This window comes from Theobroma umbraticum, unplaced genomic scaffold, assembly GCF_002168275.2.
Source record: "Theobroma umbraticum cultivar Fairchild unplaced genomic scaffold, ASM216827v3 scaffold_30.0, whole genome shotgun sequence".
Taxonomy (NCBI): domain Eukaryota; kingdom Viridiplantae; phylum Streptophyta; class Magnoliopsida; order Malvales; family Malvaceae; genus Theobroma; species Theobroma umbraticum.
This window is the reverse complement of record NW_018397254.1, coordinates 5,274,070-5,289,815: the sequence shown is the minus strand read 5'-3', so window position 1 is coordinate 5,289,815 and position 15,746 is coordinate 5,274,070. Positions and strand designations below refer to the sequence as shown.

At 35.7% G+C, this 15,746-nt stretch overlaps 3 protein-coding genes across 7 annotated transcripts; 1 reads left to right on the top strand and 2 right to left on the bottom strand.

Annotated features, from left to right (window-relative positions):
• Nucleotides 1–62: 62 nt before the first annotated feature.
• Nucleotides 63–2,097, bottom strand: LOC110409380 (TRP-like ion channel protein (Protein of unknown function, DUF599)). Its single transcript, XM_021418707.2, has 2 exons — nucleotides 1,071–2,097; nucleotides 63–904 (listed from the first exon to the last, which is right to left on the bottom strand). The coding sequence occupies exons 1-2, from the start codon at nucleotides 1,236–1,238 to the stop codon at nucleotides 335–337; spliced, it is 738 nt and encodes a 245-aa protein (XP_021274382.1). The 5' UTR covers nucleotides 1,239–2,097; the 3' UTR covers nucleotides 63–334.
• Nucleotides 2,098–5,891: 3,794 nt separating this feature from the next.
• On the top strand, nucleotides 5,892–9,155 carry LOC110413488 (cyclic AMP-responsive element-binding protein). 3 transcript variants are annotated; one of them, XR_002444938.2, is made up of 3 exons: nucleotides 5,892–6,084; nucleotides 6,430–8,251; nucleotides 8,355–9,155. XR_002444938.2 is itself a non-coding variant. In XM_021424324.2 (2 exons), the coding sequence occupies exon 2, from the start codon at nucleotides 6,510–6,512 to the stop codon at nucleotides 6,948–6,950; it is 441 nt and encodes a 146-aa protein (XP_021279999.1). In that variant the 5' UTR covers nucleotides 5,892–6,084; nucleotides 6,430–6,509; the 3' UTR covers nucleotides 6,951–9,155. The 3 variants fall into 3 exon arrangements, 1 of the variants encoding a protein (XP_021279999.1); XR_002444937.2 differs by having other exon boundaries at nucleotides 8,350–9,155; XM_021424324.2 differs by having other exon boundaries at nucleotides 6,430–9,155.
• Nucleotides 9,156–11,345: 2,190 nt separating this feature from the next.
• BIN4 (double-stranded DNA binding protein) lies at nucleotides 11,346–15,712 on the bottom strand. 3 transcript variants are annotated; one of them, XM_021425140.2, is made up of 13 exons: nucleotides 15,525–15,712; nucleotides 15,190–15,254; nucleotides 14,634–14,832; nucleotides 14,418–14,479; nucleotides 13,919–14,168; nucleotides 13,707–13,765; nucleotides 13,572–13,625; nucleotides 12,905–13,022; nucleotides 12,538–12,584; nucleotides 12,429–12,455; nucleotides 12,236–12,311; nucleotides 11,918–12,057; nucleotides 11,346–11,808 (listed from the first exon to the last, which is right to left on the bottom strand). In XM_021425140.2, exons 2-13 carry the CDS (start codon nucleotides 15,235–15,237, stop codon nucleotides 11,704–11,706), a joined length of 1,185 nt encoding a protein of 394 aa, XP_021280815.1. In that variant the 5' UTR covers nucleotides 15,238–15,254; nucleotides 15,525–15,712; the 3' UTR covers nucleotides 11,346–11,703. The 3 variants fall into 3 exon arrangements, with proteins under 3 accessions (XP_021280815.1, XP_021280799.1, XP_021280808.1); XM_021425124.2 differs by having other exon boundaries at nucleotides 11,347–11,808; nucleotides 15,190–15,405; nucleotides 15,525–15,711; XM_021425133.2 differs by having other exon boundaries at nucleotides 11,347–11,808; nucleotides 15,190–15,243; nucleotides 15,525–15,711.
• Between the last annotated feature and the right edge of the window lie 34 nt (nucleotides 15,713–15,746).

Sequence of the window (15,746 nt, the reverse complement as noted above, 5' to 3'; positions counted from 1 at the left end):
TAATTAGCAAATTCTTAGCATGAAAAAGGGATTGCTCCCAAAGGAAGTGATATCCATAACGATAGAAGAAACCAACCTTTCAATTTTCATTCCTCTTATCGAACGATTCTCCTTGGATACATTTTGTTATGTGAAAAGGCTGAAAACCCATTTCTGATATAACAAACCGTGTTCGTTACTGATGATTAGGATAGAAAACTAAAATGCGTATGCGCCGGTATTTGTTAACAACCTTATTTCCCATAATGATGAAATGCAATTCGATTCAACTTGGATTGAACGAATTGGCAGACGCAACCATTTCCTATATTCCTAGCTATACGAAATTACAGGATTACGATCGACCCGAACCCCCTGATTCCTCATCCTTGTGGCCATTTTCATCAACGACCCCAGCGGCCCGCCCATACTGGAAGGTAACATCGAGGAAATAAAGCATGAAAATGAGGGCAATGCAACAGAAAACCATAGGAAGAGGGCCAAAGATCCACAAGAAAAGAGGGAACGAGAAGTAAAACGCACGTAGCCCCAAAGACCAAAAATAGCTGCCCCTGTTCACGGTGGTGGCAACGTATTCAACGGTAAGATGGTGATGGCGCTGATGCTGGGACATCTTCTTCACAGGCACATTGATGAGGATGCTGGCATGGCTGTAATACCTGATGGACTGCACGTTGAGCAAGAAGGCCACCAGGAAGCAAACCAATATCGAGAAACACTTGATGGAAAATGCGAGGTTGCTTCGGTCTCCAAACATGAACCAAGACGATCTATTACCGCTACTGCTTGTCATCAAGACGGCGATGAGGGAACTCAGCATGATCGCCGTCGATGCCAAAAGCGTCGATGCCATTATGTTGTTTCTCAGCGTTTGCACAGCCAAAACCCCATTTTTTGCCACGTCCTGCACCAAAAAAATTACTACTCCATTAATTTTTACATCCATTTTCCCATGCATGCAAGGGTTTAATTAGATACTATATCTATATATACCAGAATTGAGAAATCAGATTCAAGAAAGAGGAAAAGAAATGGTCAAGAATATTGGAAAATTAAGAACTACCAATTACCTCCATCATAGCGCGAACCCAGAAGCGGCGGTTGATGGCGTTGACGCCGATGACGGTCTTGGTGGGATGTTTGACGATTCGGTAGAGAAGCCAAAGATGGTATGCCAACATTAAAAGAATCCCTATTGGGACTAGCGCGCAATCCAGATATTTTTTCTCGATAGTCATATTGGTTTAGAGCAGTTTCATCAGCAAAAAGGCAGAGAACTAGACCAACGTACGAGGCCTTCGGCTTGGCTTTCTGTAATTTCAAGAGTGTTTTGGTGTGAAGTGGGAACAGAGAGGGGAAAACAAAGGGAGACAGCTGGGGTTGCGGGTGCGGGCTGTCCTTGCTCTTATGTTTATGGAATTGGAAGGGAACCGAGAAAGAGGAAAGATAGAAGAAAGCAGGTTTAATGAAAACTAGGAGGAGCATTAAAATGGGACTCTTACGTGGACTGCAGAGCCAAACCGCACTTAGCCCACCAGAACCCCGTGACTTCTTTTTCCAATTCACGTCAAAGTTGAAATGCTGAATCCAAAACAAAACATCAGCCGTCTAGGTTGGACTCCGGTGAAAGAGGAAGCTGCTTTTTCGTCTTAATGATAATCTTTTCTGCTTGGAAAAACCATTTTAATCTTCTGTTTCCCTTCTCAGTAGTAAGTAGTATATATATTCTCTTCCTTGCACATCACATCATTAAATAGATTTATAGCCTTCAGTACAAACCATGAAGCCATCTTAACCAGATATGAAAGGTCATTCATTTTAACATTTAAAATTCAACAAACCAAGCTTTAGTCACATGCATTGGCAAACCATAACTAACATTTGTTGCTTTTGCTGCATAATCAGCGCGAGGGGTGGCTGGCTGCTGCCATAAAATATATGCGCACTGTGAACACCCTTCTCTTACTTTTCCAGCATAATTTAACTCACCCATGGCTAAAACTCTCGTCACTAGTGTGGTCACTTTGCATTCATTCATGGACCAATTTATACTCTATCATATCATTCTTGCTACTGCCCAACTTCTTCAACCTTTTGAGCTCCTTTTCCATTTTTAACACTTACTCATATGCTCTTTTAGTTGATATTTATCATATACCGCAACCCAAGATTTTTCTTTTGTTTTGTTTTGTTTTCTTTATTAATGGTTTTTTTCTTTTTTGCCGGCTCCCCACCCTCTGTTTTACTTTCCTTGGAAGTACTCCACTTGATAAGTGTGTCTATCCTACGTGCCAAGTGAGAGGGAAGGTAATAACTTCGACTTTGTATTAACCATATAGCTACCAGTAGAAGTGGATTTAAAAATTTTTTATAATTAAAATAATAATTAAAAAATATAAATATATTAAATACATAAATTAAAATTTATAACATTAAATTAAAAAATATATAAATCAGTACATTTATTTAATATTTTAAAGTAAAAATATTTTAGATAACTATAATTGTTCATTCATTATTCATTCGATTGCGTAGTCTATACTTTATAAATTTCATTGTTAAAAAAACTCTTTCAATTTATATTATTGTAACTAGTAAGATTAATGCAAGTTTTACGAACAAATAAACTAAAAGTTACATAGTATTTCTATTTGTGTACAAAATAATCAAATAATATATCGAAATATAGATTTTATGCTGGTGGAAGGTAAACCATATGACTCACGTGTGGAAGAGTATTCTGAAAAGCAGAATAGTCCTTGCAAAAGGGCTAGGAAGGAATATTGCAAATGGACACCTAACTTAGCTCTGAACATATTCTTGGCTTAGCTGTGGACCATTAATCAATTATGCAACCATATATCTACTAGAGGTTGAAATGGATTTACCTGTAGGCAGTTATTGTGATGAATTTGGTAATTGGAACTTTGATCAAATCAATCAAGTTCTCCCCTAACATATTACATTGATTGTATCAATCTGTAAAGAGGATATCTTCATTGCTTAGTAGCAGACTTGGCTCAGTTCTGAAAGGTTGATTGAAGATAGGTGGCCTCCAAGTCAATGGGAAGACCTTGGGTCAAACATATGTCTTATACTAAGAGAGTTATTTATTTTTACTGTTTTTACTATTGTAATTAGTTGGTTGGTTATTAGTTAAACAACTTTACTTTCTTGCTTTTTTTACCTGCTTTCCTTTCTTTATAATGGATTGTTTCTTGTTAGCTCTGTATATAAAAACCCATTATAGTTGCCATTTTTATTCAATGAGAATAAAAAGAAAATATTCTTCCACAAGTTCTCTCAAAGTTTTCTCTCCAAATTTCAAAGCTTTGACATGGTATCAGAGGGCTTCAAGATTTAGGATCAAGAATGCTTTATAAATTCATTTGAAGTTTTGTTATTGTTCTTGGTTTTTTTCTTATTCACTACTTGATTTCTCGTTTTCAGGTGAAATCTTGCATCTCCCTTTGTAAATTTGGAATGTGTTAGAATTGTTCACTTGAGTTTCTTCAATTATCATTAGAGTTGTGATTTGTGAAAATTAAAGAATTGTTTATTTGTGATTTGTTGTTATCTTAGATATGGCTGAAGAATCACAACCAGTGACTAATTTTACAACAAACCTTAAAACTACAAATTCGTACGTAAAGGATGTTCTATCCCCTTATTATGTGCATCATACTGATAGTCATGGATCTATCATTGTGAATCCTAAGCTCACCTCTAGCAATTATATTACTTGGAGCAAATCATTGTCGTTAGCATTGTCTATTAGGAATAAAATTGGTTTCATTAATGGCACGATTACAAAACTTGATGTTTCAAATCCTTTGTTTAGGTCTTGGATCAAATATAATAATTTGATAGTTGCCTGCTTCTAGATTCTATAACAGCTCCAATAGCATCTACTGTGTTTTACATGGATAATACCTTTGAAATCTAAAACACTTTTAAGCTAAACTTTGCCCAACCAGATGATACCTATGTATGCGACTTGCAATACAATTTAGGCAATGTGAATCAAGGTACTAGATCAGTAGATGCATACTTTATTGAGTTAAAGGGAATTTGAGAAGAGTTGAAGAATTTTGGACCTTTATCACATTGTGAGTGTGGTAAATGTAATCTTGTATGCTTTAACAAATACTTAAATTAATACTAAAAAAATATGGTATTTAAATTTTTAAATGGTCTCAATGAGCCTTTTTCTACATTAAGATCACAGATTATATCAATGGAACCTCTTCCTAAGTTAGACAGAGCTTATAACATGGTTTTGAGAAAAGAAGCTCAAAGAAGTTTATTGATTCAATCGAATCCAGTTATAAAGGCTTCTACCATGATTACTATTGTAGACAATTAGAAGAAAGCCAAGACAGAATTGGTGTGTAGTCATTGTGGAAAGAAGGGTCATGTTAAAGAAAAGTGCTTTAGGTTGATTAGGTTCACTGAAAATTTTAAGTTTACAAAAGGCAAAAAGGGGTTTCAAGAAGACAAAATCAACTGCAAATAGTATCTCAACTGAAGCAAGAAATACTTTACAGTTTGATTATGATGAGGAGCTTATTGGCATAGATTCCATGTCCCAACTATCTCAAATTAAGCAACAAGTTCAGATATCAATGACTCTTCTTAATGAGAGTGGTATAAATAGTGAATACTATTTTGGTGATTCATTAAATGTTCAACAAGGAAAGCCTTCTTTGGTCAACTCAACCTTTGCAGGTATTGTCTCTAGTCACTCTTGTTTTAACACCATGAACAACCTTCCACCTAAGTACAAAACTGTCAAATCTTTTATGATAAAACAAAATTCTTGGGTGATAAATACTGGTGCTGGTGATATCATGCTCTTTGGATAACTTTAAATCTGTTAGATCAGTGAAAAATTGTTTTGTGCATTTACCTAATAGTGTTAAAGCTATTGTGACCCATATAGGAATTGTTAAGTTGACTCTCTATTAACGTTGGAGAATGTTTTATGTGTCCCTTTATTCAATTTTAACCTTATTTCAAGGACTAAACTTACTTCTTGTAAGAAGAACTGTGTTCTTTTTACTTATGAGCTATGTATCATTCAAGATCTCCCTTCATGGAAGGTGATTGAGGTTGCCAGAGTTCCCTCAAGGCTACACTTCCAGCAATATTACCAAGATGAATAATTTCTTTCCAAGCCCAGTTTTGATAATTTTGTATCATTTCCTGTTAAATCTTCTGTCAATACTCGTAAAACATTGAACAAACGATTAGGCCCGACCCAATCATAGGAAAATTTGGATCGGGCCCGGCCCTCTGCTAGGATTTGAAGCCCATATGTGAAAGAAAAAGAATATAAAACAAAGTTCATACTAAATAAAAAATTTGGGTGGGCGTGGGCCGAACAAGTAGCTCACCTAATCATTAGCTCTACCGTTGATGATAGTGGTTGTGATCCTGGTGGATAAAGTCTAGTACTTTATATATTTTTTAATTTCTTTAATTTAAAAAAAAGTGGGGTGGAATTGTCTCTCTCTCTCGGAAATGGGGAAATGGGGCCGTTCCCATTTGAATAGTGAATAGCACCGAAAAGTCAATGAGAAATGAGAAAGAAGGCGACAAGATATTGCTAAAACAAACGTTGGCCACGTGACAGTGATTAAGTAAATAGTGGAAAATTAGACGGAGAGACGAAAGACGACAAATTCAAATTCAGTCATCGAGAAAATTACATGTGAATTTGTTCGGCATTTAAGTTTCATGTCCCACGAACCCACACTCGTATGTTAACTCCCCTAATGTCCTTTGCGTGCGTCTACTCCTGTCCAAAATGCTTTTATTTCACACATTAATAATTTTTTTTTTTTCACTTAGGGCGCGCCGCGTCAACCCCCAACCCCCAACCCTTTCGGCCCTAACCTCTCCTACTTATCCCCATTTTTTTTTCTATATATACTCCCTACCCTTCGCTCGGTTTCCCCATTTTTCTCTGTGCCCTTTTTGTTGCTGCCGCTTCTTACGTCTAGACAGAGCGCTCGTTTCTTTTTTTGTTTCTTTCTTTCTTTTTGGATTCCCGTTTTGTTGCTCTCACTGTTCCGGCGCCAGGTTAGTTTCATTATTTCCTTCTCTTGCCATGGTTTCCTTCCTTGTTTTGTGCTCTTTTTATTCATGGAGAATGGTCAATTTTTTGCCCATTTTCCAGATCCGTTTGCATTTGGGCGTGTATTTTGGTTTTTATGTCGTGTGGTCAACGGTTATGGCTCAGTGCTTTTAACCTCTTTGATCTCTAGATGGGTTGGGGTCGTTTTTGTAATTTTGGTCAAATACGAGGCTGCTTTATGTAGTATTAGATTTGATGAAAATACTAGTAGTGGTTATAGCTAGCAAGAGACCCCGCCAAAGTGTATCAAAAGTTTGACCAATTGTTTGATATTCTGTTGGGCTCTGCAGAAGAACGTTTGAGTATTACACGGTTGGGAGCTTTGGGATTTTTCAATCGTGAAAAGACTTTTTTGTGGGTCTCAAAGGCAATGGAGGTATACGGCAAAACCATGGCTGCTGCCCCTGCAAATGTTATTTATTTGTCTACTATTCTGGGCCGTGATGGGCCTATGCCTGTTCACAAATGCGATTGGAAATGTCAAAATGAACATGTTTGTGGCAACATGTATCGCTGCAAACTAACAGGAATCACACACATCTGTGACAAGAATTGTAACCAGAGAATTTTGTATGATAACCATAGTTCCCTTTGCCGGGCAAGCGGCCAGGTCTTCCCCCTTACGTCAGCTGAGGAACAGGCGGTCAGAGGCGTCAGGAGGAAGTTTGATGCTGACAATTCCCCACCCTCTGATAGCTGTGGTTTTAAGCGCAGACGCGATGCGCAGTTTCATCCTTCTCCTTTCGAGAGATCTTTCTCTGCTGTTAGTCCGATCTGCAGCCAAGTTGGAGATGGCATGGATATGAGCTAGATTAGATTAGAATTTAGATTATATTTATATATATAGTATCGTATTATTAACCTCAAAGACTCCTTTATCTTGTTCCACTTATCGTGTTCCGTTGAAACTTATTCCATTTTGCTTCTTCTCATGGGAGAAATATGGATCATGGATAATAGACTTAATGTTGGTGATCTGATGATGGTGGACCCATTGGCGTTCTACCTGCCTGTAGGAAAAAAAACACTTTTATTTCTTATCTTAATGCTATATAGCTCTTCGCCTAGCTTCATTTTGAAACTGGAATTTCATTCAGTTTCTTTCTAACTCTTCTCTAACCAGGTTTATCAACTTTGACAGCTACAGCGTACTTCTAGGTTCTTAATAGGAGTTGGAATTGTTATGTTTTTCATTTAGCAGTTTCTTGGTTATTTATGTTTATTCTAATTGTTAATTTTGTACCTTTTTGTAATTATTTTATTGAGCTTGCGAATTTGTGGATGTAGGGCCCAATATTTGATGTTAACCTAGCTTGGAATCATAATGGTTTTACTGATTCATTTGTAGTTCATTTTATAAACATTGTATTTATTTTCTTAGTTTGTCGATATATTGTGTTGGGATTCTAGAACTCATTTGTGATTTGACTAGTTTATTGCAGGTTGAAGAGGAATGACATGGCTGTTGTCATGTGTTCTATATGTTCTAGTTTATTCTTTTGTTTCTTTTCTTGGTTAATTTGTTACATGAGATCCTGAAGTGTATGTTGATTTTGCAGGGGTTGAAAGTGTGCAATTCAGGAGAGTTTAAATATGCTTTTGCAATCATGAATGAAAACTTTCCATTTTAGGCTTTGTGAATTTAATTTTCTGAATCATTTCTGTGCAGGTAATTATGTCATTGCTTATGTTGGATGTCAAAACAATGCCTGTTACTGCTGATGAAGTAGGTTCCATGTTATGCTTCCTGCCTGCTATTAGCAGTCTGCCCTTTGGAGGGATTGACCCCATAGAATGCAAGGTGGTTCAACCTTACATAAGTCAAATATCTTAATGTTATCAGCGGAAGGCAACAACGTAGAACCAATGGCTAGTGCCACGGGTAAAGGTGTGCTGTTGAGTTTTGCACGTGGAAGAACTGCTACATGCAAATGTTTTTTAGTTGCCATGTTCTGGCAGCTTTGGTCGGTAGAAGAAACCAATGGTGTCTTCTGCTTGGCTGCTTATGAACACATTTTGTGTTACCGCTGTTGGCTTTCTGAATACTATAGGTACATTTTCACTTTGAGGTCGGAACCTGGTTTGCCAAATTAAAATGGAGTATTAAGCAAGGTGATTGATCCGCTTACCATTCCATTGCTTGGTTAACTTGCTTGCTGTCATCTCTATGCTGAGAATGAAATAACATATTGCTTGCCTGGTTCTACTAGATCAGCTGCTCAAAATGTTTGGTCGCTGTTTGGAACCAATGAAGAAGTGAGATGGCCATTTGTGAATTTGTTGAGAATCAACTTGTGCTTATCAGAAGGCTCCCATGTCCCGTCCATGTTAAATTGCGAGGAAAACAACATTTGCTAAGATAAGTTGGCATTAGCGCTGAATTTAGCTGGTGAAGTAGTTCTGGATTTGGTGGCTGAGGTGTACAGCTGGGAAATTTTCGTGGGTTGTATCGGACTTGAAACATCAAAGCTTTTTCTGTTGTCCTGGCAAATTGGCAGGGCTAGAAAAGCATTTCTGGTAACAGTCACATCTAGCCCATCACATGGACTGTTGCTGAGTTTTAGCTGCTGTGGATCACGTCCGGGTTGGTGACCCGCAGAACAAGGATGTTATAAGTTGTGTTGTTCTGAAACGTTCAAGTTTTGTTAAATGCAACTCCTCCTGCCAAGACAACGCTCATCCAATCTTGTTACACACGGATGCTGCAGCAGCCCCAGCCTGTTAGCTGTCTGCATACTTAACACTATTGTGAAGCAGTGTTCCTTGAATTTTTATACATAGCACCAAAAGTCAATCTCCCGTTTTACTGTTGATTTCTTAGCTCATTGTAACGACCCTTCCTCTTTTCTTTCCCATTTTCTTCTGCTGTCCATGTTTGTGACTTGCAGCCTTAGAAAAAAAAGCAGCAACTGTGCCAGTTAGTTTAGGTTTGTGCTGGTACAACATTTGTTATGTGATTGATCTATACAGTTATGTTATTCTCAATTTTCATCAAGGGAAATTTTAATTGGGTGAAGTTATTGATATATTGGCATCGTATTTGGAGCCTGTCTTCGTAAATTTTTACTGGAGGTGTGTGTTTGTGCGAGCCTCTTCAGGAGAAGGAAATCTCTGATGTCTTCTTTGTCTTGCTTCCATTGTTCATCTCCTGCTCTACTACCTGCATTCTGATCGTACCAAGCAACACTCAGCACACGATATAACAAAATAGCAACTACCACCTGTCCCACTGAAACAAATAAATGAAATAAAAATATTGCAGAACACTTCTGTCAAAGATTTCTGAACCTCGCCTCCTTCCGAAGTTGTCTGTTTAGTTTCTGTTTTATGTACTAGAGAAAGTGCCAAAGGAAACTTGAAACTCTCTCTCAACCAAGATGTCTAATCCAAAACAAGCATTTGGGCTTTTTGGACGGCTTGTTCTTGCTGGAGTTTTGTGCAGTCCGGAGTTGGGTCTTGTCAAAGGTGGTGAGTGCGGGGAAATGCGGTAGAGCATTCATGGCCATGAGGTCGCACTCCATCTGAATCTTTCTTTTCTTCGAGACAACCCTTGGCACGTGATTTGACGCAAACTTTGCAAAGTCACCACCCTAGATGACGTGTGTGTGTATATATAAATAATGAAAGCCGAATATTTTCTTTTTCTTCCTTTTGTGCTTTCGCACGTTTTCTATTCTTTTTACGTACCGCAATTTGAGCGGTAGTTGGCAGATGGGGCCGAGGACGAGGAGAGTAGATAACACACAACGATACAAGATTGCATGTGACTGAAGCATTTGGGCTGGATTACTGCTGCAGTGACGAATTTGCATACCCAACCACATGGACAATCCGTCTCCTTCTATTTAGTAATATTTCAGTCTTAAACTATTACCAAGCGGGCTTTGTCGATGGGCTTACCTGCACTTCACATCCAAGCCTTGGTCTGCAATAATGCTCGCAGGTTTGATTTCATGCTCTGAAAACAGTTTTTGCTTTTCATTCTTGGCCATTGGCGTCGTATGAGCGCATTCGCCCTCGATCCAGTGGAGTTGCAAGCAAGCACTGGGTTGTGGAGGCGATTTCTCATCAAATATCCTCTCATCAATCAACCAAACATAAAATTAATTTAATGATTTGGTTTTGAACCAAAAAATCAAAAATTTATCACTTTTTTTTACAAATCATAATATTAAAATTTTATTTATATATTATATATAAATTAAATATATAATATTTTTTATTATTATATATATATGAGATTAATGACATAATTTATACGTTATAATATTTTAAGTTTTATATCAAACTTTGTATAAATAATAACTAATTATAAATAATATGTTATAAAAATTAAAATAATAGCTTATAAAATTATTAAGTAAAATCATATAAATAAAATCTATTATAAGTTACAGTAATATTCATGTATAAATTAAATATATGTATATATATAATTTTTTTTTATAAATTTAATGTATAATATATTATTTTATTATGTATATATGAAATTAATGATATAACTTATATGTTATAATGTGTTATATCAAAATTTGTATAAATAATAACTAATTATAAACAATATGTTATAAAAATTATAGTGATAATTAATAAGGTTACTAAATATAATCATATAAATAAATTTTATTATAAGTTATAGTAATGTTTATATATAAAATAATTATATATACATATATATAATATTTATACAATCATATATTATTCATAATATTTTATATTAAAAATATTATTAAAATGTAATAATTATAACATATTAATATGTAAGATATTTACTATCATATATTATAATATTAATATATATATTATATCATTTAAAATATATAATTAAAAATTTCATATTAATACATATTTTAAATAAACAAATATATAAACCTAAAATTAAATTATTATGATTATGATTTATCTACGTATATATAATAAATTAATACATTTTTATATATTATTAATTAAATTGATTATCAATTTTTAATATATATAATATTACATATATTAATATATATATGTAATATAAAAAGTTAATTTGATTTTTTGAATAAATTGATCTAAAAATTATAAAAACGAGAATTGATCCAAAAACCAATTTAACCAGTTGATACAATAAATCAATTAAACTAAACCGTTTTATACAAATTACATTTGACTTAAATAAATAATAAATTTGATTTAATTTTACTCACCCCTACTTCTTACGGTTCTCCCTGCTAATGCCAATCTTTCTCCTAATTCACTAGTTTTTATTTAGACATGCTGAATTAATCTGCAAATGAGGTGCTTCTGCCGAAAACACGAGAAAATAGCTTAAATAGTTCTCAAGAAAGCATAGGTAATTTTGCCGGTTTTCATCCAAATGCTACCAAGGCAAGGGTACAGTAGCATATATTACGTTTTACAATTGATGGCAACTCATAATTAGTAACTGTGAAATATGCTTAGAGAAAAAGACCACCTTTTCGTCATAAAAAAGGGCAAAAGCATTTTCTGCTCTTACTCAAGGCAAGGAATTTATACCAATTGTCTGTAATTGGCTGCATAGACAACAAGTTTTTGAACATTGATTTCGTCTCTCATTTTCTGGTCTTGGGTTTTTTTGAAACGACTGTTTTCTTTCCTGCTTTTTTGGGCGGCTGTGGCTTTCCTCCGGCAGTTTTACCTCTCTTCCGTGATGCCGTCTGCATCAAGGCATACCTTGGATAAATATACAGATATTCTTGCAATAAAAGTAGGAATTTTTTCTATTCAACAAAGATACACTTTAGTGAAGGTGATCCGAATGCATACAGATGTTTTGTCTGCTTTGCCTTTGGCTTTCCCGTTCATTTGTCCATCAATGCCCCCATTTTGATCAGTTTGATGGGGAATAGTCTTAGGCATCTTGTCAATTTCGTCTTCAGAATCAAATGAGAAGCCATCTAGTGTACCTATTAATGCAAGATGATCAAATATCAAGGATAAGCAAATTTTTATGGAAGTAAATATGTCAAAGCATGAATCATTATCTACATTAGATAGAAGCACATTCTTGCCAGTTGCCCCCAACCCCATATCCCTTCTCTTTTTTTCCACAAATGAATGAATAAATAGCGAAAGTAAGGTTACCTTCAACCATGGTTTCTGCTTCGTAAACATTGGATTGTGATTTAAGTTGAATGAAGTCATTCATGATAGCCTCAATCTGAGAATAGAATATGCAATTTACAGGAAGCGATAAGGAAATTTAACAGCAATGTTTTAGAAAGTATCAAGCAGCTGACTGACTAAAATAATATCAAAGGTAAGTACTAGGACAAACCTTTGCCTCAGACTGACCAAAGCCAACCTGTACAACGAAAAATCTGTGTAAACAACATCAATAGAATCACAAATGTGCAGTGTAAAAATGCAAAGCAGAGTTTACGCACAATGCAAAATGTTCTGGAAGGCACTATTGTTGTTTTGTAAATGGTTCCTGAGAAAATAAGCCATGTAAAACCAGTCATGAGAGATTGAGAAAGATAAGGTTTTTAAAGTGGAACTAGAGTATATATCCAAGATTTATGTAGAAAAATGTAAAAACAGATAAAGTTTAACAGAAATGCCCGGTAACTTACTGAATGTTAGTACCGAACAACTCCAAGTTACTTGGGTACAAATGCATACATGTATTCTTTTCAATAACAAGGTGTCATTATCTTACGAACCAGTTAGAGATGATTATTTAAAAGTTCAAACATAACAACGAACAGATATATCATCTTAACCTAAGCAGTGCATTGGATCAAAACATGCCTTTCAAGTCTAAGAACATTTCATGATTTTCAGATGCAGTATCTGAAATTACTATTCGTCCAACAGCCCCAACATCACCACTCAAATCTATGGAATCCCCTTCACACTCAACAAGTGCCTGCAAAAACCACAAAGCCTCTTGTTAAACTGGCTTCTTTTGAATGCACACAAACGTAACCACATCACATGCCCAAACCTTAATATGTTAATTTTATAAAATTTAAGGTCTCCATAACATAAAATATATTTGGTTTGCTTGAGGCCTGTTATTTTTTCTCACATATAAAAAAAAACCAAACCAAACTAAATGGTTTTAGATTTTCAGTTACAATAAAAGGAAATGAAACCAAATCCTTAAAAAGTCCAAAAGAAGACAAACCAAATATACCAGCTAAGATTGGTTTCTTGGTTTTCCCAGGTTCTTTGCAGAGTTCTACTGACTTAAAAAGTAAGCAAATCAACAAATTTTAGATTACTTCTGATTATCCTCCTAGTAATAAAATCTTCCTTAATTGATTTCCTGTACAATATAAAGGTAAAACTTCAGAACACTTTCAAGAAACTGAAATGGTTGACATTGCCAAGACCATCCTTTTGGAAACTCACAGCCAATTCTCTGGGGAAGGTAGATGTAAAGAAGCTATAACTATGACAAAATGTTCCCTACCTTTGAACGCTGAATTTTCTCAGACAGCACCAAAGGCAACCTTGAGGTAGAAACCTACACATTATAGATTGTTGAAAAATTCGGTGAGCTAGAGGATAGAGAAGAAACCATCACAGTTGTTGCCAACATTCTTACATGAGGCTCAATGTGCTTTTCAGATGCCTCCTCAGCAGCCACGATATTATCATCATTTTCTGTATCACAATCAGAAATTGCTTGTAAAGCAACTTAGGTAGCTTTATCACATAAATAGCCTTTACATCAGCTATATGAATGTTTTTAAGCTATCCAAACCAAATACAAGAAAGTTAAGAGCAAATTTTACATTTTTTAATCCAGTATCAAACCTGTTATCTTTGCATCATCATTCACATTATTCTCCAATTTGGGAGTCTGACCACCCACTTTGAACCCCTTTTTCGGAGATTTTCCTTTAGACGTCTTCTTTCGTGGGGACTTGTCCCCTCTGCCAGTCAGAACTGGATCATTGGCCTCTCCACTCTCTTGAGATAGAGATATTTTCTCCTTCCTTTTAGGAGAACGACCCAGAGAAGACTCAGAATCTGATGATAATGTCCAAATTGAACCATTTGCTGCCTGCTCAACATAGATGTAGGGAGTAAATTTTACATTAATGTTGATCATACTGTTAAATGAATGAAAGATGGTTTTGTTCTATAAGAATATGATTCATTTCCAAAGCAAAATTTATCTTTATGTTAATAAATTCTAAAAAGAAGTCCAAATCAATTTTTAAGTTTGACGACTTTTCTGATAGACCATGAAAGGCTATAATAAAGGAGAACCCTGAATTAGGTAATCCCAAGGCAATGTGAAGTTTCTTACATGAGGTCCCAAGTGTTTCTTGGATATTTCTTCCTTAGCAGCCTTTGCATCATCCCTATGTCCTGTATCATTACTAAAAGCTCATAGTGCACCAGTTGTAAAGAACAAAGTCAAATTTATATATATATATATATAACAGCGCTAAACGGGGAAAGAAACACTCATAATCAGAAGTTACTCTGTTTTAAGATTTCATTGGAACATCACTCTGTTTACCTTCTGAACTTTTCAAGACATCTATTTTCTTCTTTTTCGAAGGAGTTTGATGTAGTTTATTGTCATTTCTTTCGCCCTTTTCCAATGTAGATGAACTGTGTAGAAAGGTTTCTTCATCATCAGTTTTATCCTCCCTAAGCGGGCTACAGTTTGGTGAAGAATTGGAATCCGAAGATAATGTCAGCGTAGAAGTTGGCGCCTGAAAACAAAGTAAATTCTCAGGGTCAGTAAGAGAACTAGGTAAAGGTGCAAGCAAGAGTAAACTAACTACCATAGGGTTTACAAATCAAAAGGTTGAAGTAGAACAATTTGATCAACCTTTGAACTTTGGCAACAAATTGAATTGCAAAAAAAAAAAAGTGCGGGGGGAAATATAGTGAAGACTGTCAAGCAAATAGCTCTCTAAGTAAAAGCATTTTTGAAGTAATTACCAAGTAAAGCACGTAATTAATTAACCTAATTGAACTTCTTTGGAACGAAAAGGAAGCAAGGACAGCAATCGGTGAAGTTCAAGTAACAACAGTAACAGAAGCTATAGAAAGCAGGGTAAAGATACCTGAAAAGAACGCAGCCAATCTGGAGAATTTTCCCTGGAGCTACTCATTCTTCCCTGACATTAGACTATACAAATTCATGATGTCCACATTTAAGCCCAGAAAAGAACAGAAAAATAAAAGGTGGCGAGAGTCCAATAAATCAATGGAAATGTTAGCAGAGAAACCCTAAAAGGCTGTCCTCAAGGTAGAAAATGTTTGCATTTTGAGTTCATGAGCTGTTTAAGTAAACAAAAGGTAGCAAGACTCAAATAAGTCAATGGAAACGTTAACGGGGCCAGGCGTAGATCAAAGAAAATAAAACTAAATAAGAAAGAAGAAGGGAAGAGGACGGTACCAGATAAAATGCAAGTGACGGGAGTGAGTAGCAGAAGAAGAGGGAAAGAGAAATGCAAGAGAGGGGCAAGGCCCAAGGCCGCCGGGAATCAGGTGAGTGAGACAGTGCGCGGGATTTGGTTCGAGAGTTGAGAGAATCAATCAGGGTGGAGCGGTTAGGGCTTCACCGGTGGGCACTGGGCTGGATGGACTATGGTTGAGGAAGTTCTTTTGGTATTTTCCC